The sequence below is a fragment of the Peromyscus californicus genome, unplaced genomic scaffold (genome assembly GCF_007827085.1).
Source record: "Peromyscus californicus insignis strain IS unplaced genomic scaffold, ASM782708v3 Scaffold_12__1_contigs__length_115047231, whole genome shotgun sequence".
Taxonomy (NCBI): Eukaryota; Metazoa; Chordata; class Mammalia; order Rodentia; family Cricetidae; genus Peromyscus; species Peromyscus californicus.
In genome coordinates this window covers 80,632,261-80,659,067 of record NW_026294413.1, presented here as the reverse complement: position 1 = coordinate 80,659,067, position 26,807 = coordinate 80,632,261, and the positions used below count along the sequence as shown (strand labels likewise).

Genomic DNA, 26,807 nt, shown 5'->3' with positions numbered 1-26,807 from the left:
AGGTAGAGAGGGGCTGGGGAGATGGCTCAGTGGTACCAGAGTGCGGTCAGTTCAATTCCTAGGACTCTGAGGAACCACTCACAAGTCCGGTTACTCCAGCTCTGTACATCTGAAGTCCTCTTTTGTGTCTGAGGGCATGCACACTTACATGTATTTACTCACACACAGAAACATAAACAGATGCTAAACTTTAAGATAAACAGAATCTTGGGGCTGGAGAGATGGTTGAGCTGTTAAGAGCACTGGCTGCTCTCCCAGACGTCCTGGGTTTCATTTCCAGCTCCCAGAGGTGGCTCACAACTATCTGTGACTCCAGTTCCAGGGATCCGATACCCTCTTCTGACCTCTGCAGGCACCACATGTGTGTGGTGCCCACACAAGCATGCTGGCACACACCTGTACCCATAACTTTAAGACTAAAATAAGAAAAAGTGGAAAGCAACAGAAGACACCTGATGTTGACCTCTGGTCTCCACGTGCACACACACTATTTTCCAGATTCTTTTTAGGCATCCCTCCTTGGGGACATTAATAAGCCACAGAATTCAAAGCTTTGTTGCTTTCTGGTTACATCTCTTCTTTGATCTAAACACAATTTTCTTATTCAGATGACTTATCATATTCATCAAACTCTTTTTTTCCCCCCAAGATGCTTGTGGTGGCCCACAGAGGTTTCCTAGTGAGACCTTACTCAGAGTCTGAGAATCAGAGCTTGCTTTACCCAGCAGGGCTGCATAAGAGGATGATTTGAACATGGGTGTGGTTACCAGGTGTTTGGAAGGGTCTACACTTGGCTGTGTGGTGTGCTTTGATCTAGCAAGGGGGAGGTCTTTTGTCTTTCCCCTTGGCATATTATCTAAAGACCTTTTGAATAAAGCTTTGGGCGGCTGGGTATTGACCCAGGGCTATCTGTGTCTCTGTCTTTCTTATCGTCTTTTCCTATCTTTCTAATATTTCCTCATTCCTCTCTCTTCCACCCAAGAACCCTTCAAGAGGTGAGAGCAGGTTGGGGCTGGACTCCGGCCGACTCATATAGATGCTTATTTGTACCCAGCTTTTTCGTAGGCCGCCAGCTCACCAATAACAACAAAGAAACTTCTTATCAACTCTGAAAGGCTGGCCTAAAGCTGCAGCTTGTTCCCAACTAGCTCTTAGAATTTAAATTAACCCATTTCTATTAATCTGTATCCTGCCACACGGCTCATGGCTGTTTCCTCTCCTCTTGCACATTTGGCTTGCTCTGCGTTTCCTTGCCTCTGCCATACTTCTTCCAGAGTCCTCTCTGTCTCCAGAAATCCTGCCTAACCTCTTCCTGCCTAGTTATTGGCCATTGAGCTCTTTATTAAACCAATCAAAAGGGGCCTTGGTGCCAGGCAGTGGTGGCACACGCCTTTAATCCCAGCACTCGGGAGGCAGAGGCAGGCGGATCTCTGTGAGTTCGAGGCCAGCCTCGTCTACAGAGCGAGTTTCAGGACAGGCTCTAAAGCTACACAGAGAAACCTTGTCTCGAAAAAACCAAAATAAATAAATAAATAAATAATAAAAAAGGCGAGGGGGGGGATCCTTGGCAAAGACACATCTTTGCAGTGTAAACAAAGATTCTGCAACACTTATTGCTGGGTGTGGTGGTGCAAGCTTTTAATCCCAGCCTTTGGGAGGCCGAGGCCAGTGAAGCTCTGTGAGTTTGAGGCCAGTCTGGTCTATAGAGTGAGTGAGTTAGTGAGTTCCAGGACAGCCAGGACTACATAGAGTCCCTGTCTCAAAAAGAAAAACAAAACAAAACCCAAGATATTTATTAACTGATGGTGGCATTGAGCATCTTCGACAGCTGGACTGAGTATCCATCATAGGGAACTGAAATCAGTGAGCTCTCCTGGAACAATTGTTACAACACTCCATGTAAACAGCCTTTCTGAATCTCTAAGGTTTGAATAGCAGTTGCCTAGTAGAGGGGTCAAACAATGTCCTCGGGCACACACTGTGGAGAGGCTGGTTTGAATCCAGGTCAGAATTGATAGTTCATCAGTTAAACCTTCTGATATTTCCTGAGGTAGAATGTAGTATTTCTGAACATGGTATTCTGTCCTATCCAGGGACTGTGACTTACACAGCAGCCTGTTGGTAAGCGTGGGAGACTGGAGACACTGATGAGCAGTTTAGAGTATTTGCTGCTCTTGCAAAGGACCAGAGTTTGATTCCCAGCACCTACCTGATGGCTCATAACCATCTGTAACTCCAGTTCCCATTCATTGCCCTCGTCTGCCCTCTACAGGCACTAGACACACACATGGTACACATACATAAATGTGGGCAAAATACCTATATTCATTGAAATTAATTTTTTCTTGAGATGGTCTGTTTATCCCTAGCTGACCTGGAACTCACTCTGTAGAGCAGGCTGGCTTTGAACTCAGAGATCCACCTGCCTCTGCCTTCAGAGAATACATCTTTAAATAATAATTTTAAAACCTGGGTCATCTGGGCTGGAGAGATGGCTCTGAGGTTAAGAGCACTAACTGTTCTTCCAAAGGACCTGGGTTCAATTCCCAGCACCCTCATGGCAGCTCACAACCATCTGTAACTCCAATTCCAGGGGATCTGACACCCTCACACAGACATACACGCAGGCAAAGCACTAATGCTCATTGAATAAAAAAAGAAAACCCTGGCTCATCAAGAGAGATGGCTCAGTGGGTAAAGGAGCCTGTTGCCTAGCCTGAGCTGAGTTCAACCTCGGGATCAGACATGGTAGAAGAGAAAATGGATTTTTGTAAGTTGTCTTTTGAGCTCCACAAGTAGGCCATGGCACAGATGCATACCCTCTCTAGCAAATGAATACATAAATAATTTGGAAGATTATTTTTATTTTATATGCATGAGTGCTTACATGTATGTCCCCACACCATGTGTGCACCTGGTGCCTGAGGAGGCTTAGAAAAGGGTATCAGATCTCCTGGAGCTGCAGTTACAGATGATTGTGAACTACTGTGCAGGTGCTGGGAACCAAGCCCAGGTCCTCCACAAGAGCAGAAACTGCTTCAGTTCCTAAACCATCTCTCCTGTCCCAATTAATAAAATAAAGTAAAATGAGCCAGGCATGGTAGTGCACGCCTTTAATCTCTGAGTTCAAGGCCAGCCTGGAGTGTGAGTTCCAGGACAGCCAGGGCTACACAGAGAAACTCTGTCTCAGAAAAAAATAAAATAAAATGTAAACTGAAGCTGAGTGTGGTGGTGTACACATCTAATCCTAGTGCTCAGGAGGCAGAGGTAGGTAGATTTCATTGAGTTCTAGATTAGCCAGGAATACACAGTAAGAGCCTATCTCAAAAACAAAGCAAAGTTGGGCAGTAGTGGCACATGCCTAGTCTGGTCTGCAGAGCGAGATCCAGAACAGCCAGAGCTACACAGAGAAACCCTGTCTCCAAAAACAAAACAAAGCAAAAATGTAAAACTGTTCCTTTTGTTCGTTTGAAACAAGGTCATATGTAGCCTTGAACTCATGTAGTAGAAGATGACCTCGAACTCCTGATCCTTCTCCCTCTTCCAAGTGCTGGGATTAAGGTGTGTACTACCACATCCAGTCTAAGTGATTCTGGGGATTAAACCTAGGGCTTTGTGCATGCCGGCATTCCAGCAACCTGGCCACATCCTGTGTGTGTGTGTGTGTGTGTGTGTGTGTGTGTGTGTGTGTGTGTGTGTGTACAGAGAGCCCATTTATTTTTATTTTTTTTATTTTTTTATTTTTTCCGAGACAGGGTTTCTCTGTGTTGTTTTGGTGCCTGTCCTGGATCTCGCTGTGTAGCCCAGGCTGGCCTCAAACTCACAGACATCCGCCTGGCTCTGCCTCCCGAGGGCTGGGATTAAAGGCGTGTGCCACCACCGCCCGTCGAGAGCCCATTTATATTAATACAGATCAGTGGTGTCCCTCTGCTCTAAACTTACTAGTTTCCATTTGCTCACTGGGGATATGACAGCTCTCTCTCCACAGTCTGGGTGTGTAACCCAAACTAGCCTCGTCTCCTGCTGTGGTCACAGGTGTGTGCCACCACAGCAGGCCTCTGGTCTACTTTCCAGGGTCGCTTGACTTGTTGTTTTTTGCAGGGTGCAGATGGCCACCTGCAGAGTATCTTCAAATACTTGCTGTGTCCTGGTTCTACCTCTCAAAGGTGGTTGGGTACTCCCCTTGGGATCTCAGAAGGCTGCCCCAGCCCTCAGCAGGGCTCTGCTTGCTCTGAGGCCCCGAGAAAGACTAGCGAGCTGTTTCAGGGTGGAGGTCGGACTGTTCTTTGCAGCTGGAGGGCTGCAGCTGCCCTTCCTTTCTGACTGTTGGCCTGACCCTCTCTCAGCTACTGCCGTTTCCTGTACACCTTGCCACATGGCCCCCAGGCACTGATGCCGTCCGTGCTACCTTAGGTCCTTCTTGATCTTCCAATCCCTCTGATTTCTCCTGCCCTCCTCTGCTGCTTCCAGCTAGACAAAGCCCTCTGCTTTTATAGGCTCTTGGGACTAGACCAAGGCTCCCTAGAGTCCAGTGGACTCTTATTTTAGGGTCTGACTCCCTCAATGTATCTACAGTGTTTTTGCTGCCATGTTACATGTCACAGGCTACAGGGATTAGGGCCAGGCATCTCTGTGGAACTATTAAGCCTTTCAAAGCTCTTATTTCTTTATCTTCTATCCACGACAGTCCAGCATCACCCTTCCTTTTAAAGGAGAGTAGGATTCAGTCTTGTCTTTTTGGAGAAAATAAATTACAGACACCATTACACCCCAAGCTTACATGAACATTGCGCTTTCGGCTTACACCCATAAACCGTGGTGCAGGTATCAGGCTCAGTTAAATTCACCTGGTGGATTCAAGACTTGAGACGCCTGCATTTTGACACACCATTGAGTGGCACTTGCCTGGAAAGCTGGCTTTGTCTGTTTGTTCCTGAAGCAGTGACCAGACAACACAGACATGGGATGACATGGACAGAGCAGGGAACAGTGGTCTGGTGATTACTGGGAGGTCCTCAGGGGAAGCCACTGAGGCTTGGAAGTCCTTTGGCTATTGGAGCTACTTTACAGAATTTCAGTGTTACCTAGCAAAGGTAAAGATACATATATATTTACATTTGATAAAAATATATATTAATTAATACGGAGTCCTTCACAAATTAGCGTCATCCTTGCACAGGAACCACGCTATTCTTCTCTGTCTCATTCATCTTGGTATGTGTGCTGCTGATAGTTTTAAAAACCATAGGCTCAACCCCTCCGGCACATGGATATAACGTCCATGGCCATGTAAGCCAGGCTGGTTTCTGCACCAAGCTGAGGGCTCTGAAGACACATGACGGCCACATACTTAGATTTCTCAACTGCTCTTTAAAAAACAACTTTTTTTTTTTTTTAAATTTAATGTGTATGAGTGTTTTACCTGCAAGTATGTCTGTGCGCCAATTATGGGTATTGCCCATGGAGGCTGGAAGAGGGCATAGGATCCCCTGGGCCTGGAGTTACAGACAGTTGTGAGCTGCCATGTGGCTGCTGGGAATTGAATTTGAGTCCTCTGGAAGAGCAGCCAGTGCTCTTAAGCCTTGGGATAAAATGCAGAACTAAATATTCTGACTTGGCCAAGGAGTGGTGGTTCACGCCTTTAATGCCAGCACTCGGGAGGCAGAGGCAGGCAGATCTCAGAGTCTGAGGCCAGCCTGGGCTACAGTGAGTTCCAGGACAGCCAGGGCTACACAGGGAAACCTGGCTATAAGGAAAAAAATGGAAAAGCTATAGTCAGAACTGGCCTGCACTGACTGAAACTCATGCTGGCCACAGCATCCCTAGAAACAGAAAGGACAACCCACATATGGGAGAAAATAGCCTTAGTCATCGTATGGAACATACTGAAAATACAACTTAATAGTAAGATAAATGTCTCACTTACAGAATCAGAAAAGGATCTGAAAACACATCAGGCCGAATGGTAACATACAGAGCTGACAGCATGTGAAGAGACGCCCAAATCAATAGTCATTAGGGAAATCAAGGGAAAACTACAGGAGAGACCACTTCATAGCCACTATGATGGGTGTTAAGATGTAGAAGAACAAGTGTCGGTGGGTGAGGATGTGGCAAAGTGGGAACCTTGTGTTGCTATTAGGAATCTCAAGGGGTGCAGCCACTCCAGGAAACAGTTCTCGGGCTCCTTAACATGTCCACCACAATTACCCGAGCCCTGCAACCGCACGGTGCTCTGGCTTGTCTTGTTCACCTGCTGGAGGCTGGGTCCCCAGTGAGGCAGCATAGATGTGGAATTCCTTATCAAGAAGCAAACAGTGCTGTGTGCTTGTGACCCCAGTGCTGGGGAGGCAGAGTCGGGCAGATCCCGAGAGCCTGGGCCATTCAAGTTCCAGGTCAAGAAGAAATCCTGCCTCAAAACACAAGGTGGGTGCTGCCTGGAGGACACCTGGGGCTGACTTCTGGCCTCTACAAGCACATGCTTGCCCCTGAGTCTCCATGCATACCCTCACCCATGGCTCCTTCAGCGGGCTGGCTGTCACTGTGAGGACAGGCAGGAATGAGTGTCGGATTAAAAGCGTGCAGAAGCTGGGAGTGTAACACACTTCTGTAAGTATAAAAATATGCTTTGGGTTTTGGAAACAGGCTTTGTGAAGTAGCGCAGGCTGGCCCTGAGCTGGTGATCACCTGTCTTAGCTTCCCGGGTGCTAGGATTATAGTTATCACAGCCAGAGGGAATGGGGAGCTCTGCAGTTGTGTGGGAAAGTTTTTGTGGTTCCTTAAAAAAGGTTACATATGACCAGGAGTGGTGAGGCAGAGGCAGGTGGATCTCTGTGAGTTGGAGGCCAGCCTGGTCTACAAGAGCGAGTTCCAGGCCAGATAGAACTACACAAGTCCCTGTCTCAAAAGAAAAAATTTAGATATGATCTAGCAATTCCACTCCTACAAGTCACCCTGAAAGAAAGGAAAACACCAAAAAAGAATGCTTACTGGTCTCTTATAATGTATGTGTGTGTGTGTGTGTATGTGTGTATGTATATGCACACACATATTTATAATGTACTATATTTCTTTCCCTCATCCCATCAATAAAATCATATGGGACCCAGTACTAAATAACAATTTCTTCCTTAGTTTTATTGAGCGTAAGCCAAGACAGAAAAGATTCTTATATGGTAATTTATTTGTATCAAATTACAGAGTACCATAAGTAAGCACAAGGCTATGATTCGAAGAACATAATGCAAATATTGGGGGAATCAGTTGTCCCAAGTCCATCATATGTCTGAAGCACACTGAAGAGCTTATGTGGAATAATTTGGTGTGATAAACATTTCTGTACCTTATTTGACCAGTTATCAGGTAAATTTATATATATATATTTATATATATATGACGTGTGTGCATACACACTTCCAAATTAAATATATTCATATAAAAAGCTCAAGAATGATGTTAGCATTATTTTCTTTAAAAAGTCTATTATATTAAATTGCACCTGTATTTAAAGCAGAAATGTTAAAAAAAAAAACAAAAAAACCGATCCATTTACTAAATACCGATGAATTTACAGTCAAAAATGAAATAAAAATTTCTATTGAAATGTTGTGTTCCTATTGACATTTAAGAGGCACTAACAAACTATGGAAATAAACATTTTCCCCCCAGATTTCGGAGACCAAAGGTTCTAGGAGCAGTACCGAGCCCTCTAAATGAATGAGAATCATGGTTGGCAGAGACAGCAGAGGAGTTTACTCTTTCCTATGGCAGGAACGCTCAGGACGTGGTCACCGCAGCTTGTACCGCCCAGCCTGAGTTTCCCTTCTCCCATCAGTGGAAGTCTGGCTTCTCGGGAAAGGTGCAGCCAGTTCTCCTAATGATCACACTTGCTGCATAGTGGCCAGCGCGGATGCATTCGGTCAGAGGCTTGTCATAGACCAGTTGAGAGAGAAACCCTAGAACAGACAAGAGAGAGAACCTAAGGGGTGTGGAACAGCATTAGAAACATCAAGAGCTCACCTGTCACCAGGGACTCTGTTTCACCATGCAGGTTCATCTTGACTGTCAGCTTGATGGACCGAGACGCGTCCAGCGGACTAGGAGAGTCCGTCTGGACTGCCCATAGGCACGTTGGTGACCACGGGAGTGAGACGTGCCCGCTTGGGGTGGTGGGGGGCACCACCCAGGTAGCTGGGGCCTGAGTGGGGTGAGAAGGGGAGAGGAAGCAGGCAGTGCAGACAGTCTCGGCTTCCGGGCGGTCACCTGTGAACTGCTTTGCTCTACTGCAGCCTCTGAAGGTGAGAGAGGCAAACCCTCCCTCCCCGGTGTCCGTCCGGCATTTAGTCAGAGGACTGAAGTAGCGAACACACCACGCACAGTGCTTCTCACTTAGAGGGAAGGTTTAAGGCAAGCTCTGGAGAGGCGCATTTCTTGGGGTCTTTGCTGATAAAGTTACAGTCTAACTCCCTCCCCTTCCTTGTGGATCCCTTCTTTACTGAAACCCCCAGTACAGTGCGGTTTCAAGAGATTCCAAATGGTGTCAGGCAGGCGGTGCGCTCCTGCAGGCTCGCGCTCCGGAGGAGGGGCAGGAGCGGCAGAGGAGCGGCGGGGTTTCAGTCATCCTAGGTTCCCCAGGGAACTCAAGGCCTGCCTGAGCCATGTGAGAGTCTGCTTCAAAAACCAACAAAATTATGCCGGGCGGTGGTGGCGCACGCCTTTAATCCCAGCACTCGGGAGGCAGAGCCAGGTGGATCTCTGTGAGTTCAAGGCCAGCTTGGTCTACAAAGCAAGTTCCAGGAAAGGTGCAAAGCTACACAGAGAAACCCTGTCTCGGAAAAAAAAAAAAAAAAAAAAAAAAAACCAACAAAATTAGAGAGAGAGAGAGAACACCTGTTACGAAGGTGTTCTTTCCAGAGGCAGCAATGAAATCCACTAACTTCTCCAGCTGAGCACCAGACTGGTCGGACAGTTACATAAAGATAACATAGGTCAGGCATGGTGGCACATGCCTTTAATCCAGCACTTGGGAAACAAAGGCAGGCAGACCTCTGTGAGTTCGAGGCCAGCCTAGTCTACAGAGAAAGTTCCAGGACAGTAGGACTGTTACACAGAAAAACCCTGTTTTGAAAAACCAAAAAAGATAACATTGCCGGGTGGTGGTGGTGCACATCTTTAATCCCAGCACTCGGGAGGCAGAGACAGGTGGATCTCTGAGTTCGAGGCCAGCCTGGTCTCCAAAGCGAGTTCCAGGAAAGGCGCAAGGCTACATAGAGAAAAACCCTGTCTTGAAAAAAACCAAAAAGATAACATAGGAACAGCATTGAAGACGGCTTCTCACCAAATTGGAATAAAAGGAGCCAGGGTTATTCTCCTTCTAGAAACAAATGAACTAAAGACAAATTATAAGAAACAAAGTTCTTCAAATATTTTACATTAGTCACAAAGGGCTTAAGAAAGGGAGGAACAAAGGGGGACTCGAAAATGACTCTAGTTTACTGTGCATGGCTATGAGGTCACACACAAGGTGCGACAACCCAGACCTGTCCAGAGTGTCACGGGGTTGAGAGAATGGAATGGGGAGTATGAGGAGGCCGAAACAAATACATTTCTAGACAGACTGACCAGACAGACAGACAGACAGACAGAGTCAGAGAAGGCCAGTATAAATCCGTGAGAAGCAGTGAGGTTACTATGGACTTGGCACATGAGAAGGGATAATTAAGAAACACGATGAACACCTTAAGTCACAGCTCTGCCACATCAGGTGAACTGGACACTTCCCTGAGAGAGACAGGTTGTCAGAGGTCCTTAGCCTGACCAGCCTTGTGGCTACTGTAAGTAAAAGCCATGCTGGGGGTGGGGCACCTCTGACCCCGGCAGAGGCCAGCAGCTCTGAGCTCCAGGGCGGCTAGGACTACATAGCAAGACCCTGTCGCAGAAAGAGCTTCTTATAGAGAAGACCCCACATCACTCTTGTCTGGATAAGCCCACGTCCACCTCAGGTGTACCACGGTCCCCAAAGAGGCAGGTGGTTCTGTGTGAGTTTGAGGCCAGCCTGGTCTACATAGAGAATTCCAGACAGCCAGAGCTGCACAGTGAGACCCTGCCTCATCTCTTCCCTCTACAAAAAGTTGGAAATGTCCATCTGGGGGGTTGAGGCAGGAACACTGCTAAGCACTCTATGGTATTGATAATGCCAAAGAGTAGAATTCCTAGTCCATTTTGGCATGGCAGTGTAGCCCAACCTTTAATTCTAGCACTTGGGAGCTTCAGGCAAGAAGATTAGGAGTTCAAGGTCATCCTCAGCCACTCAGTGAAGTTTGAGGCCAGCTTGGGTAACAGGAGACTATGCTTCAAAAACAAAAACAAGCCGGGCGGTGGTGGCGCGAGCCTTTAATCCCAGCACTCGGGAGGCAGAGGCAGGCGGATCTCTGTGAGTTCGAGGCCAGCCTGGGCTACCAAGTGAGTTCCAGGAAAGGCGCAAAGCTACACAGAGAAACCAAAAAAAAAAAAAAAAAAAAAAAAAACCAAAAAACAAAAACAGTAACACAAGCAAAAACCCTGCATATATGCAGAAATGCATCTCTCCAAGAACCCCATGGAATCTAGAAAACTGTTACTAGAGCTACCGAGTTCAGTGAGGCTGGAAGACACCAGCTGAAAAAATCACCCGAGGGGCTACACCAGCGCATACACACACGCACACAGGCAGCATCTACAGCTGATAGTGAACAGTTAAAAGTGACATTCAAATGCTATTTACTCATAGTACCAAACTTGTGAAATACCTGGGAATATGTCTGAGAAAGTCGTGTAAGACCAGCCGCTGCAAATGATAAGGCCGCACGAAGGAACAGAAAATAGAGCCGGGTGATGGGGAATGTGGGCGCTCGCAAGCTGAGGCCTGCTGCCGTCAGCTCTGCAGAACCTGCCACCCGCTCAGGGCAGCCCCCATCAAGAGCTGACAGGAAGCCGGTGAAACTTGGCTTTATGTAAGTCCAGCTACCAGGGAGGCTGAGGCAGGAGGCCTGTCTGGGCATCGTCAGAAGACCCTGCCTCAAAACTCAGAAACAGAATTAAAGGAAACGGGGTGAAGGCCTGGGGTGCGGCTCAGTGGTAGAGCACTTTCTAGGCCATGAGAGGCCCTCCGTTCAATCCTCAGTACCGCGTAAACAAAAACCAACCAACCAACCAAACCCACAGCAAAACATAAAGTAAGACTATGTACGGCATCTGAGAAATGACAGGATAAAATCCGTGAGCTTGGGTCGGTCACTGTGACAATCCCTGATCCTAAGTACAGACTTAGAGAAGTCACAATAATTGGGATTTCATCAAACTCACTTTGTACCTCAGTAACAAGAAACAACTCAATTTAAAAAAAAAAAAGCCAGCCAAGAGAAACACGTGCCAAACACACATGCCGAATGCAGCAGTGCCACTGTGGTCACTAAAATGACATAAAATGACAAAGGCATACCGACTTAGGGAATGTAAAGGAGACTTTACTGATCACCACCGCCCGAGTATGATGTGTGTGAGGGAACGTGTTCCACAGAGGGTGAGTGGTTCCGGTCTCTCCTTGCACCTTTATGAGAGTTCCAGGAACTGAATTCGGTTGTTAGGTTTGCCAGTGCATGCCTGTACCCAGTGAGCCATCTAACTGGCCCCTGGGAATGTAAACTGACAAGAGCACTTTGGAAAACGATTGATCAGTGTTTTAAAAAGTCAAGTTTGGGGCTGGAGAGATGGCTCAGTCATTAAGAACACAGGCTACTCAGGCAGAAGACTGGAGTTCCATTCCCAGCACCCACATGTCAACTTGCAACAGTTTGTAACTCCAGTTCCAGGGAATCCAAGTCCTCTTCTGGCCTCCTAGGGCACCAGGCACACATGTGGTGCACAGACATACATGCAGGCAAGCACTCATACATATAAAATAAAATTAAACCTCATTATAAAAAGTTAAATTAACCTACTCTATGACTCAGTCATTTTATCTCTAGCTATTTACCCATGTAAATGAGCGCAGACATGACAGACTTGTAAATGAACTTCCCTTATTGTGAAGGTTCCCAAGTGGAGGCCATCCCGATGGATGAGAAAGGAAAGAAGGGTTAAGGAAGGGCATGGGAATGGTTGAGACGCTCAAAGGACGGGCATAGCACACTTCAAGGTTTATAAAACTGCACTTAAGAATGTGTATTTTATTGTATGTCAATTACACTACAATCAAACAATTATACTACAATAAAGCCATAAAAACATAAAAGAAAGGAAGGAAGGAAGAAAGGAAGGAAGGAAGGAAGAAAGTGTAGTCACAAGAGGAAAAACCAGAAAAACCTGTGCTACAACCCTCAGGGGCACCTGAGCGGCTGCTGTGCTCACATGCTCAGGACTGAGGATAATGAGGAACTGTTCTGCGGGCGACTTCCGGCCTTCCCTGAGGTCCTGGGCAGCGTAGGGAGCAGGGTGGAGTTGAAGGTTAATTTGAAGCTGTGTACAATGACCTGTAGAGATCATTACACCAGATTTATGTGCTCCCCCCCTCCAAGGCCCAGAAAACGCTCTGTATTTGATAAAGAAAGTTTGTCCAATTACAGAAGAGAATTAATTTGGTTAATAGGATGATGTCTTTGGAAGAATGTGAACTCATTCTCTCAAGAGTATTTTTTATCACTGAGATTTCAGGTAACAGGCAAAGGTCTGTATAAGCTTTCTGACAAACTATGAGACTGAAACGTTCGGCCCACACAGCGAACGGAGCCGACTCCAGATTCAGAGTGGGATCGGCTTACAATGGAAACACGTCTATTAGAAGCCTTATAAGCAACATCTGTTTTCCTCATTCCTCCTGCTATGATCTTTGTGAGAAAAGCTCATGTGATGGAATGTTCTGTGAGGCTAAGTGCCGGCACCCTCCTTCTAAGAGAAGAATGGGCTCTAAAGACTCATTTGCTTTGACAAGGAAAACCTGGATGCTGACAAAAGCTAAGACCTCTGGCCCCAGGAGAGTATCAGCTTTTCAATAATCTATTTTTAAAAACCAGCAAAGATGAATTACAGATATTACATAATCAATTATAAGTGGGACCTTCAAAAAGTCATCTTTATTAGTCTTAAAGACCATAAAGTTATTTAATGTATATGCTAATAAAGAAAGATAAAGAATCCCTTTATAATGTGAGTGAATGACCAGCTTAAGTTCCCCCCAACACGGTCTCATTGTGCAGCCCTGGCTGGTCTGTAGCCCAGGCTGGCCTCCACTCACAGTGATCCACCTGCCTCTGCCTCCCCAGTGCTGGGGTTAAAGGTGTGTGCCACCACTCCTGGCTTCTAAGATACTTTTGTACCTTGAAAAAGATATGTAACATAAAATTGACTATTTTGACAATATTTACTTATTTTATGCTTATTTATTTAGTGTGGAGGTAGATGATTCGTGTCATGGCAGGTATGTGGAGGTCAGAGGCCAATTTGCTGGAGTCAGTTCTCTCCTTCCACCAAGTAGGACTGGGGTATTGAACTCCAGTCTTTGGTCTCCGTGGCAGGCACCTTGACACATTAAGCCACCCTCCCAGCCCCATTAGCTCATTTCTTCTTCTTCATTTTTTTAAAAGTTATTTTAAGATTTATTGTTTTTATGTGTATGGGTATTTTACCTGCATGTATGTCTGTGTACCATGTGCCTGGTGCCCTTGGAGGCCAGAAAAGGGAGTCAGATCCTCTGACGCTGGAGTCACAGATGGTTGTGAACCGCCATGTCAGTGCTGGGAATCAAACCCGGGTCCTCCTCAAGTGTATCCAGTGCTCTTAACCACCGAGCCATCACTGCGTATCGGCTCAATCACGGTTAACTGCATGCATCACAGCTTGCTCATTCATTTACCTACAGGCTGAAGAGCATCTTGGTTGCTTCTGAGTCTTGTCATTTATAAGTAAAACTGCTATAAACATTTGTGTACAGGTTTTTGTGCAGACATAAGTTTTCAACTCATTTGGGCAGCCAAGGAACACAATTGCTGGATCATATGGCGAGCATATGTTTAGTGTGTAAGGAACTGCCAGACTAGTTCCCAAGTGGCCACCCTAGTTTTCCTCTCACCAGCCGTGAGTCAGATTCTGGTGCTGCACATCCATGGCATGTGTGCCATACATACAAATTCAAGATGCTGGTGCAATGAAAGGAATAAGGATTTCCTCTGTTTGGAGACAAAATCTCATGTAGCCTAGGTTGGCCCCAAGTTCACTATATAGCTGAGATAGCCTTCGACTCCTGGTCCTCCAGTATTGGTGAAATTATTAAGGCCACTCCACGTAGTTAAAAGGAGATTTATTTAATGGCATAACTTACAAATTAAGGGATAGGTAGGTCGCGGGGTCTGGGGAAGGTGTATCGCAGTCCAGAGGTGTTCTCTGGAGCTCTGCTTGGCCCACCTCCACTGTCCAGGGTCCCGGAACAGAGAGAGAGCGCTGGCCCATCCAGATCTCGGGTCTCCAGGCACCTCCCTTGGCCCCGCCTTGTAGGCATGACAGTTGCCGAAGTCTCAATGGGGGTTGGAACTTCCAGATCAAAGCTGGAATGGCTACCCACTACACTCCAGTCTCCACCTCCCAGGGGCTTGGATTATAGGTGCCTGCCACCTCATCTAGCTGGTTTTTTCATTATTTTTATTTTTTTATTTTGATCCAGGCAGAGTGGTGCATGCTTGTGATCCTAGTCCCCAGGAGGCTGAGGCAGGGAGAAGGTCCAGTTCCAGGCTAGCTTAGAAGACATAGTGAGACCATGTCTCAACAACCACAACCAAACAACCCCCCACTGCGTTTACTTAAAAAGAAACCCTCCCCAAACAGAAGCGAGCGTACAGGGCTTCTGTATTATACCCAGCCCAGCTATTCCTCAGCTGTCTCGGCTGCCTCTCTGGCGCATGCTTGCTCTCTTCAGAAAGACACAGCACCCAGCCCAGCTCTGCAGCTCTGTGGCTTTGGTTTCAGTTCTCTGGACAGGTACAACGATCTAATTAATCATTTGCTTTTCACACTGCCTTTGTCCCTGGCCTCACTCCAGCTTGTTCACTGAAGTTATCGATGCTTTTTATATGTAAGTAGTATCAAACTTCACACTGTATGGTAGTGACAAGTTAATTACATAGTTATTAAGAGATAATGTGGGAGTAGTAACACAAGTTATCATGTAATTACCTTTGTCCTTAAAGGCATTACCATGCAATTAAAGCAAACCTGATACGATATTTTAGCAAGCAATCGTACGGAACTCTTTCCTGTCTACATGTGTGCGCACACACACTGCTCTCTGTCATCTCTGGGTCAATTTAGTTTTCAGGTCTTTATTTTCTTTTTTAAAATGACATCCACCTTGTAGAAGCTGGGTGTGGCAGCTAATGTTTCCTAGTGGGTCCAGGCTAGTCTGGGCCACTGAGTGAGACCCTGCCTCTATCTATCTGTCTGTCTGTCTACCTACCTACCTACCTACCTACTTACTTACTTACCTACTTATCTACCTACCTACCTACCTACCTACCTACCTAACTACCTACCTACTTACTTACTTACCTACTTATCTACCTACCTACCTACCTACCTATCAATCATCTATCTCTGTATGAATGACAGGCTCTCTCTATAATCCTGGCTGTCCTGGAACTTGCTATGTAGACCAGGCTGGCCTTGAACTCACAGAGAACCACCCAGTTCTGGTGCTAAAACTAAAGGTGTGAACCACCACGCCTGGGGACCCTGTCTTAAAAACAAACAAACAAACAAACAAACATACAGCCCTCCAAAAGAAGCAAAGCAAAGATGCCTGCCCTGTGGTGTCAGCTTTGGTGTTTTCTTACACCCACTTGCTTACCTTCTCACTGTCTGCACCCCCAGACACCAGGTCCAAGCTGCCCCATGGCAGGTGAGGCTGCTAACTCACAGGCTCTAATTCTGGAAAGGCTGCATATCTGAGTATCTAGGTACTGAGCTAGATACCAAAGAATTCAAAGATGGATAATCGAGGGTTGGTCTTAGATTTTCTACCTCAGGAGAAAAAAAAAATCTGTGTATTTGGAGACATCAAGAAGTGCTTCCTGGAGAAGGTGCCATGAGCAGGGTCTTGGTGGGTGCTCTAAGAGATGGACATTATACCCAGAAGAAAGAGAAGGGAGTGTTAGAGAAAGGACCTTCTGGAGAACAGTAATAGGTCAGCTGTATTGAGGACATGACAAGAAACGCAGCATGGAGAGCAGATGTTACAGATCTCCAGGGATGTGATACGGATCTCAGAGAGCCAGACAGCTGAGCTTCGGTTACAGCAGTCTGCTTAGGTCTCTCTGGCAGAACTTACTAGTAAGTTTGAACTTACTAGGAGAGGGAGCGTTACCAGCGAGATTTAGCAGGAGGCCCCTACAGCATTCTAGGATGCTGTCCCAAGCACTGTGCTTGGAGCAGCGGCTCTTACTGCATAAGCCCCACCACAGACCGACTGCGAGTTTGAGTGTCACACTTCAATTGTGCAAAGTATTTAAGCCTGGAAGGGGAGCAGTAAAGATGGAACTTGCAGCTAGGGTGAGGGGAAGGGACAGGAACCGAAGGTCACAGAGTTCTTTTAGACCATTGTAAGACCATGGACTTTTTGTGTCACTCCGACATGAAGCCACTGCAGATAGAACCACAAGAAAAAAATAACTGAACTTCCTCTTAAAATGATTATTTTGGCTATGAGAAAATGGAATGGAGTATAAGAAAGAGCGGACATGGAGGTCAGTGAGGAAGCTTCAGTGAGTGGAAAACATGGGTCATATTGTCGGGAACACTTGAAAACCATAGAGATGAGGAGAAGGCTACACATGAAGAATGCAAATACATCCGTCTATAGAGCCTACCCACCTGCTGGTTTTAAGGAAACTTGCTTCATACCCAGCATCACCGAGGGAGGTCAGCTGAAATGTTCTGTACACGCCAATCAACTTAATTATCTACTGGACCAAGGAATGGCATCTGAGCCACCAAGAGTAAAAACTTATGATCCTTCCAGCATCTCATGATAGCAGTCTAAGAACTAGAATGATAAGCTGGTGCTCTTCCATGCTCTTCCAGAAGCCAGAACGGATGCAAAGTCATCCAGGAGGCAGGCTGTGAGACTGGAAGCAGATGTGTAAGCAGCCCAATAGCTTTATCTAATGAAGACGTGGTCACCACTACCTGCTGCTGACCCAGATCTACAGTCACCGCCTGGCTCCACCCAGTGAAGACCTCCAGTTCTGGTTCTTGTAAGAGGTGACAGTTAGGGCTGGAGAGACGGCTCAGAGGTTAAGAGCACCGACTGCTCTTCCAGAGGTCCTGAGTTCAATTCCCAGCAACCACATGGTGGCTCACAACCATCTGTAATGAGATCTGGCACCCTCTTCTGTATACATAATAAATAAATAAATCTTAAAAAAAAAAAAGAGGTGACAGTTATAACAGATAATCCTCTCTATGGGCCACGCATCATGCTTTGTCAACATTTCATTTGACTTTCAGAAAAATGCAAACAAGGTAGATCATCATCTTTATTTCTAAAGTTGAGGAAAATGGGGCTTAATGGTGTTAAACTATATTTCTATAGACTCTTGTTTTTGCTTGTTTGTACTATGATAACTGAATACCTGACATGATTATTGATAAAGAACAGCCATTGGGTTTAATAGGGGAATCCTGGATCAAGCTGCTGCCATCTGGTTGGGTGAGGGCCTTCTCTTATTTCACATGGAGGAAGGTGGGAAGGAGAATCACAGCTTGGTTGAAACCTCTATAAAGACATTATTAGTATTATTTTCAGGCCCTGGGGATTGAACACAGGACCTGATGCAGGCTACAGCTATAGCCCTGAAACCCCTTTAATCCCATTCATGGACTAATCAGCCCGGGAAGGCCCTACCTCTTAATGCCATCATCCTGGCAACACTTGAATTTTGGAGGGGACATTTCATATTGGAACACTTTCCAAGTTAGTTAATGATGGGGCTGAAAATCAAACATGTATTGAGTTTTTTGTTTTTAAACTATATTTTTTTCTATTATTTATTTATTTTTCTATTATCAGCTTGATACAGTAAAAATTCTTATCCTAATAGTGAAATGTTTCACTAAAGCATGCCCAGTAATTGAGTAAAACCAAAACTTATTATAAGCCACAGTCATCCTAGGGTCCCCCCCTATGTAGCCTCCCTGGTTCTGTGGGTTGCAGTCTGATTGTCCTTTGCTTTATATCTAGAATCCACTTATGAGTGAGTACGTACCATGTTTTTTTTAAACACGAATGGATGTTTTGTCTGCATGTATGTATGTCTGCACCACATGCATGCCTAGTGCCCTTGGAGGCTAGAAGAGGTCATAGCATCCTCTGGACGTGGGGTTATAGACAGCTGTGAGCACCATGTGGGTGCTGGGATTGAATCTGGGTTCTCAGGAGAGTGGCAAGTGCTCCTAACCACTGGGTCATCTCTCCAGCTTCAGCTATTGTCTTAATGTCTAGGTTATAGAATCTTTATGATTATGAGCTTCCTTACTTCCTCAAACTTCCTTGCCTTGAAATGGGCTTCCGTTACTTCTGCCAGCTGGTCGGGAAGGGTACCCTGAAGCTAACACGTGACGGCCGGCCCTACTGCATTTTGCCCTCTGCATGTTCTTGGTGTTCACGGCTTCCTATCCGGCCGCCTTTCTCTACAAAGCAGAGTAAGTTTCGGTATTACAGGGATTCTGAAATGCACACCTAAAAATCTGAATCATAAATCTGTGCCATTCCTTTTTCCTCTCATTAAACACTTTAGTATAGAAGACGAGATCTAAATACAACGGTCAAAAGCCAATTTCCTCCTCTACCTCCTGACAGAAGAGCATGAGTCCTGGTGGGCCCTTCAATGTAACAAAATCTCACAACATGCTGCTTCAAGGCTTAAAGATTTAACCTCGGTCAGTGTCTGGCTTGGAATTGCATGTACAAATAAACTCAAACATGGCACCAGTTCCAAGTCGAAGAACCCAGCCTCCTCTGGTATCTTTTTGACAGAAAGTCTGTTACTGCAGACTTGAGAACCGGCTGTGCCCTAGATCTCATGATCTTCACCACTCAGGCAGGAGGAGGAGGAGGAGGCAGTGTAAGACGTTCACTCTAAACACGAATAAATTATTGTAGACGCGAGGAGACGCATTAAATGGTCAAATTTAGTTCATGTTCATTGTTCTAAGGGAGTGACTGTCGCTCCTCCCACCCCACTCTGATGTTTTTCTAGCTGTTTGCAAGATGGCAGGTGAGTGTTTACACAAAAGCCTTTCATGAGGCTTGAGGCTGATGCAGTTCCTTTGCTCTGGCTCAGCTTTGGTTTGATGTGCATTAACCTTAATCATTAAGATTGCAATGAAAAGGCCCCAGAGATGGCTCTTAGGGGTAAGCACTTGCCACTCAAGCCTGATGTCCTGAGTTTAATCCCTGGACCCCACATAAAAGTGGAGGGAGAGAACTGACTCCATAAAGCTGTGCTATGACTTCCACATGTACACTGTGGTGCACATGCGTACACACACACACACACACACACACACACACACACACACACCCACATGACTGCAATGAAAAGCAAACAGAAATATCTTAGAATCTTCTTTAGTGGAAGTATTCAACCAAGTGGGGTAGTTCCAGGTCAGCCTGGGCTACACAATGAGACTGCTGTCTCAAAACAAAAAAACCCTCACAAAACCCAGAAACAAGTCCCCCCAGTTCCAAACAAACAAACAAAAACAGAAATGCATTTAGAAACAAAACAAGGTACAGGCATTTTAGACACCTGGACACGGTGGAGGGCAAAGCTTGAGCATCCTAAAGATGCTAGCATACTTCTTCTGCCTTACCAGTCCCTTAACGTGGACTTTTCAGGAAAATCATGTACAGCTCTGTCTCTGCACTGGCTTTGGCTCTGATGGGCCTAACTACCATAACGAGAAAACTCTAAGAACTTGTAGTCATTACAGTCATGCATTTAACAAGTCACAACCTTGGGGTCCTGTTCTACCTGAAGATGCTGTTCAAAGTTCCTAGTTATTATTAGTAGGAGAAACTTTTAATAAAAGCCAATTAGCTACAGAACCCCCCAGTGGTTAACTGATTGTAGGGGCTAAATTTCTGCTACTTCTAATTATCCTCTGATGGCTTTCCGTGGTGTCTCAGAACCACGACAGATGACAATGAAAAACTGCATTGAAATCCACCCACCCTGACACTGTGCTAAGCGCCAGCTTTTCCCTCTCCAAGTAAAATCAATACTCTGTTTGAGTCAACACGTTTACAGCTTTATTAGGATGTCTTGCTTGTTCTGTAACAGCTACTGGAAGCTGTGGTAACAAATCGACTCAACTCAGTTAAACCTAGAGAGCTGGGTAAGAGGCCCATCGATAAGGTTGTTATAAAAATAAACTGCAGGAGATCAGAGAGCAGGAGCAAACAGCCTGGTAAATGTCAATATTTCCCTCACGGAGGAGGCCAGCAACAGTGAGATCATGTGCACAGTCCTTTTCCTCCCCTTAACGAGGCTTCTTGTTTCAACTGGATAACGCGTTTCTACTTCTTGTGCACAGCTTCTCTGAATGGAATTTTTACTAATTCCCCTGTGGATCTGGAACAGGAAGTTGACAGAAATACTCACAATTTTTCATATTCAGATTCTTTCTTTAGAGGAATACTCCGGTCTTAAACTGACTTTATTAAATGACCTTAAGTCATTTGGAATACTTGTGACAATACAGTATTTCTCACCTTCTTTTTACTAGTGAAACTACACTGTCAGCATCTACATTTTGCAATTTCAATAGAACGTTCATTCTTGAAATAGTTTCCACGAGACTGATGTTGTGCCTTCAAAATGAGGCCCTGGGCGTTCTTGCACTTCCTAATGGCAAACACTGTTGGCTTTAGTGGAAGTATATGGGCAGTGTCTGTTTCCTATTAGGAGCAAGCTTGCATGGCGGGTACGGCTTTAGCAAACCAGGCCTCAGATCCTCTCACAGAGATGTTCACAGGTTGCTTAAGGAACTAACATCTGGCAGGAAATTCCTACTTCCATTTGGCTAGCTCAGACCATCCAGATGTGAAAGTAATGGTTTCCTTGGACTGAGAAGAGCTCAGATGTAAACTTTTCTGTTTTCTATGCAGTCTACTCAGTAAAATTATGTTCTGTCTTCATACTGACTTCAACACAACTACCAACTAGTTATGAATTCATGTAACATATCCATATATTAGAGAACAAAATTTTCAAGGAAAAAGAAATCAACAAACATTGAGTGTTCAATTAACTTAAAAAGCTACTGTGTCTGCTAAGGTTAGGTCTGGCACAGCAGGTATTTATTCAATGAAAACCAAAGTTTAACTGTGTGTTGGTGCAAGGGCTGACCTGTACAGAAGTCAAGGAGAGCAGAGGTTCCCTTGTGATAGGCTAACCTAACACAGGCTCTCATCATAGAGCGTGTAACTGAGAAGTAAGGATATAATATACAGACACATGGTCTTTGCTCCAGCTACACTGAGAAGTAAGGATATAATATACAGACACATGGTCTTTGCTCCAGCTACACTGAGAAGTAAGGATATAATATACAGACACATGGTCTTTGCTCCAGCTACACCGAGAAGTAAGGATATAATATACAGACACATGGTCTTTGCTCCAGCTACACTGAGAAGTAAGGATATAATATACAGACACATGGTCTTTGCTCCAGCTACACTGAGAAGTAAGGATATAATATAGACACATGGTCTTTGCTCCAGCTATGGGAATGACTTCAGTGTCTACACTTTTGTCTAAGCAGAGACTCCTTGATGCTTTTTTCTTCTTTGTTGTGACTGTAAATGGAAACCTGTTTAGTTCTATTATCTGTTGTATGGGATGTTTGAAGTAAAACCACATCCAGGGTATTAGAGATGTAAGTGCTTGCCTAGCATGAATGAAGCCCTGGGTTTGATCCTTGTACCCCATAAATTGGGTAGGTGGTACACCTATAATCCCAGTACTGGAGAAGTGGAGGCAGGAAGTTCAGGAGTTCAAGTTCCTTCTTGGCTACATAGTGAGTTTTAAGGATGGCCTGGGCTACACGAAATCCTCACTCAAAAAGAAGAGGAGGAAGAAGAAGAGGAGAAACAGCCACCGGGGCTGAGGTATAGATCCGTGGTTGTTGGCATAAGAAAGAAGTCATTATATCACTATTTATACATATTGGTGACTTACACTTGACAACTTCTCATAGCAAGTTGATCCTAGATATTTAAAATTACTAATTGACAGACACAATTTTAATTTGCCATTTTATGAGCCAGAAATAAAAACACATAGTTCTAAACTTTACAAACGTTAATGTTGGCAGAGCATGGTGGTGCTCACCTTAAATCCCAGCCCTTGTGAGGTAGAGGCAGGTAGATCTTTGTGAGTTTCAGGTAGCAGGGATACACAGTAAGATTGTCTCAAAAATAAAAAAAAGTTAACTGGATAATTAAGTGAAACATAAACCAAGGGTCTGTGTTTATAGCCCAGGTTAGGGTACTCATACATCTCACATATCTGAAGTGAGAAAAGCTTCTAATTTGGTAATTATATGCTATTTGTGTGTGGGTGGGAGTGGATTCAGACTTCTGGGGGTATTTTATTATGTGTATGTGTGTTTCCATGCACATTCGTGTAGGGATCGGAAGAGACCAGAAGAGGGCATCAGAGCCCCTGGAACTGGAGTTAGAGGCGGTTATGAGCCTCCTCATATGGGTGCTGGAATCCAACTTTGGTCCTCTTTGAGAGCAGGACACGCTCTTACTGCCACGAGAGATTCTCTGTGTAGTCCTGGCTGTCCTGGAACTTGATCTGTAGCCCAGGCTGGGCTCGAACTCACAGAAATCTGCCTGCCTCTGCCTCCTGAGTATTGGGATTAAAGGTGTGTGTCACCACCACCTAGCTGTTAAGATATCTCTCAGGTCCATAAAATTATTAACATAACTAATGAACAATGGATAATTTAACTCCTCCACGGCAAAATTTAAAACTGAATACAGGGTGGGGGGGACCCCCTCCTAAATAAAATGGAATACATTTATCTTTATGAAAACTTATTAATTTGTCTCTATCTATACTGGTACAGACTGATTTAAGAACTCTGTTATTAAGCGGGGGATATGGCTTAATGTTTAAAAGCACTTTCTTTCTTTCTTTCTTTTTTTTTTTTTGGTTTTTCGAGACAGGGTTTCTCTGTGTAGCTTTGAGCCTTTCCTGGGACTCACTTGGTAGCCCAGGCTGGCCTCAAACTCACAGAAATCTGCCTGACTCTGCCTCCCGAGTGCTGGGATTAAAGGCGTGCGCCACCACCACCCGGCCTAAAAGCACTTTCTGTACAAGCATGAGGACCAGGGTTCATATCCCCAGAACCCCCTAATTCGGGGTTTGTGTGGCAGTTTACCTGTAATTCCAGCCTCAGAAGGCAGAAATTAGAGACCCGTAGTGCAAATGGCTAGCAAGACTTGCTCTGGTTTTGACTGAGAGACTGCCACAAAGGATACGGCCGAAGAGTGATGAAGGAAGATATCAGTGTTGGGCACACACACACACACACACACACACACACACACACACACACACACACACCACATACATATACACAAGAAAAGAAGGATGGAGGGACGGAAGTCAGGAAAGAAAGACAAAACCTCAAAGCAATGCAACGAAAGACAATACTACAACCCTCTGTTATGGGTTGGGGACGCAGAAAGCTCTGGGCTCGATCCCTAGCGTCATGAACTGGGTGTGTGGGCACATGCCTGGAGTCTTGGCACCTTGTGGCCAAAGGAAGAAGATCAAAAGCTCAAAGTCACCCTCAGCTACACAGGGACTCTGAGGAGAACTTATGCTACACGAGGCTCTATTTTTTTTAATGATTTATTTTTATTTTATGTGCATTGGTGTTTGTCTGCATATATGTCTGTGTGAGGGTGTCAGATACCCTGGAACTGGAGTTACAGACAGTGGTAAGCTGCCATGTGGGTGCTGGGAACTGAACCCGGGTCCTCCGGAAGAACAGCCAGTGCTCTTAAGTGCTGAGCCATCTCTCTAGGCCACGAGGCTCTATTTTTAAAAAGAGAAAAACAAAACCAACCAATGAAACAACAAAAAACTGTTATATCAGAGGCTGGTAGTCTTCAGGCCAGTCTTTAGAAAAGCACAATGGTTCTCTCTCCTCACAGAATGGGAGGTGTGATGTGACCTAGTAAGAGAGCAAGCAGCAGAGTAATTTGTGGTTACACTTTGGGTTTAAATATTGGCTTTGACAGTGATGCTGGACACATTACTTAATCTCATCACACTTGGTGGCTGAGGGAACCGTCCAGCAGAGATTAGGCCAGTTTCCAACTTAGGTTTATCTAAATAAATGGATTTTTTGTTTCTGCTCACTAAGTTGTGGAGGTAATTATGCATCAGAACCTAACAATGGATCAGGCAGATTATGGCAAATTTGACTAGATCCATGTGATAGCAGCTGGGATATCCACTTCAAGATTCAAACTAGTTCCACTTGGTTAACTGATACTCCAAGTCAGGACACTACACTAACAGACATACATTTTGTCATGTCATAACTGTAAGAAAATGAACCTTAGTCATTTTAGTTATGAAGTTACCTCGGGTCCTCTGGCACTAAATAAAGTCTTTTCCTATTGTTATCATTTTCTTGGAGTAAACATCTCTTCATTGTCTTCAAATCCAGGAAAACTAAGGCTCACAAAATTTGAACTTTGGTGTTTGTGGTGGTTTGAACGAGAATGGCCCCCACAGGCTCATAGATTTGAATGCTTGGTCATCAGGGAGTGGTACTACTTGAGAGGGATTAGGAGGTGTGGCCTTGTGGGAGGAAGTGTGTCACTGGGGGTGGGCTTTGGGGATTCAAAATCTCCAGCCAGACCCAGTGTCTCTTTCTTCCTGCTGCCTGTGGATCTGGATGTAGAAGTCTCTGCTACCTCTCCAGCACCATATCTGCCTGCATGTCACCATGCTTCCCACCAATGGACTAAACCTCTAAAACTGTAAGCCAGCCTCTATTAAATGCTTTCCTTTAAGACAGTTGCTGTGGTCATAGTGTGTCTTCACAGCAATAGAACCCTAACTAAGACAGTGTATGATGCCCTTCCTTATATGATAATGGCTCATACCATTTTAGTCTTAAAAAATTCCCATCAGTGCAGGGTGGTGGTGGGGCAAGCCTTTAATCCCAGCACTTAGGAGGCAGAGGCAGGTGGATCTCTGAGTTCAAGGCCAGTCAAGGCTGTTACACAGAGAAACCCTGTCTCGAAAAGGAAAGAAAAGAAAAAAATCCCACCAGATCAAGTCCTTTGAATTCCATTTTTTTAACAGTTGCTTCTAGATGGAAACCGTGTAGGATATTAGATCTTTGAGAAAAAAAAATTGTCTATGAAAAATGTCAAACTTCAATCTAAAATTACTCTGCATTTTGTATAAATCAAAGTAATATTCATTCCCCCCCCCCCCCCCCCCCCCCCCCCCCCCGTCCTGCCTCTTCACTCTTCAATGCTGGGAAAGGATAATCTTGACTTTCTTAAATTACTAAAGACCCAAGTTAATGCTCAAGTAGTCACAGGCCAGGTTCTTGAAGTTTGGTACTCTGGTTAAAGATTATCTTCTTTCACTGGGTATGTGACAATTGGAAGGTGTGAATATCTCTTTGTTCCCCTGCATGATGTTGGTCTAATATCTATGGTGACTTCCATATTCCTAACGACCAAGTCAATTCCATACTTCATTGGATACTTTAAATTTTTTTTCCCTCAATCAATCAATCAATCAATCAATCAATCAATGGCGCACGCCTTTAATCCTACCACTCGGGAGGCAGAGGCAGGCGGATCTCTGTGAGTTCAAGGCCAGCCTGGTCTACAGAGTGAGATCCAGGAAAGGCACCAAAACTACACAGAGAAACCCTGTCTTGAAAACCAAAAAAAAAAAAAAAAAAAAAAAAAAAAATCAATCAATCAAAACAATACCCTACTACAGCAGAAAGGCAGGAAGGGTGGCATCACTACAAAATGGCTGTTCCGCAGTGGGTAGCTGTCGTACAGGCCACCTTCAAGTAAGTCCCTAGGAGGCAGTGGCCACATAAAGGTTTTGACCTCTGAGTGCAAACCTGTGGGAAACAACGCACTGAATGCCCATCACATCACTTTCTAGCTGTGTGAGGGGAGAAGCAAGGGAAGGTGGCGGCGCACCAAAAACAATGAGAGGAATTTAATTGCTCCTCTCCTGGGACTTTTTGGACAGGTCCACACATGTGCATAACGTATTCTGATCATTCACCCTCTTACCCACTCAGACCCTTCTCACTCTTGCTAACGCCCTCCCTCCTCCCAGCCGGCCTCCCTCTACTTCTGTGGTTTTCTTTTCTTTTCTTTGGTGTGTGGGGGGGAATGGCCCACTAAGTTTAATGAGGGCTGCTTTCATGAGTAAGACTTAATTAAGGTAGATACAGAGCAGGAGCAACTGAGCAGCGGCTCCAGGACTGAAAAACCTCAGGATTGTGCATCATGTCTTTGTATAAAACCAAGAAGCAGAAATCCAGGAGGGAGGACACAGGCTGGCGAGACAGCTCCTCTGGCTAAGGTGCCTGGCATCCAAGCCAGCGAACTGAGTACAGTCCCCAGGGAAAGTGACTCCGCCCGCCCTGAGCCAACGCACTGGGTCTGGAAACATTTTGAAAAAATCAAAGTATTTTCTAAATAT

The 26,807-nt window shown here is 45.2% G+C and overlaps 1 protein-coding gene across 3 annotated transcripts in view; it reads right to left on the bottom strand.

Moving 5' to 3' along the window:
- Positions 1–7,112: 7,112 nt before the first annotated feature.
- The window catches only part of Adk (adenosine kinase), a 409,106-nt gene continuing 389,411 nt past the window's right edge, over positions 7,113–26,807 (bottom strand). For all 3 annotated transcript variants that reach the window (XM_052733565.1, XM_052733567.1, XM_052733566.1), the window contains one exon: positions 7,113–7,955. In XM_052733565.1, coding sequence (XP_052589525.1) covers positions 7,831–7,955 — 125 coding nt within the window. In that variant the 3' untranslated portion in view covers positions 7,113–7,830. The remainder of the gene's footprint in view (positions 7,956–26,807) is intronic.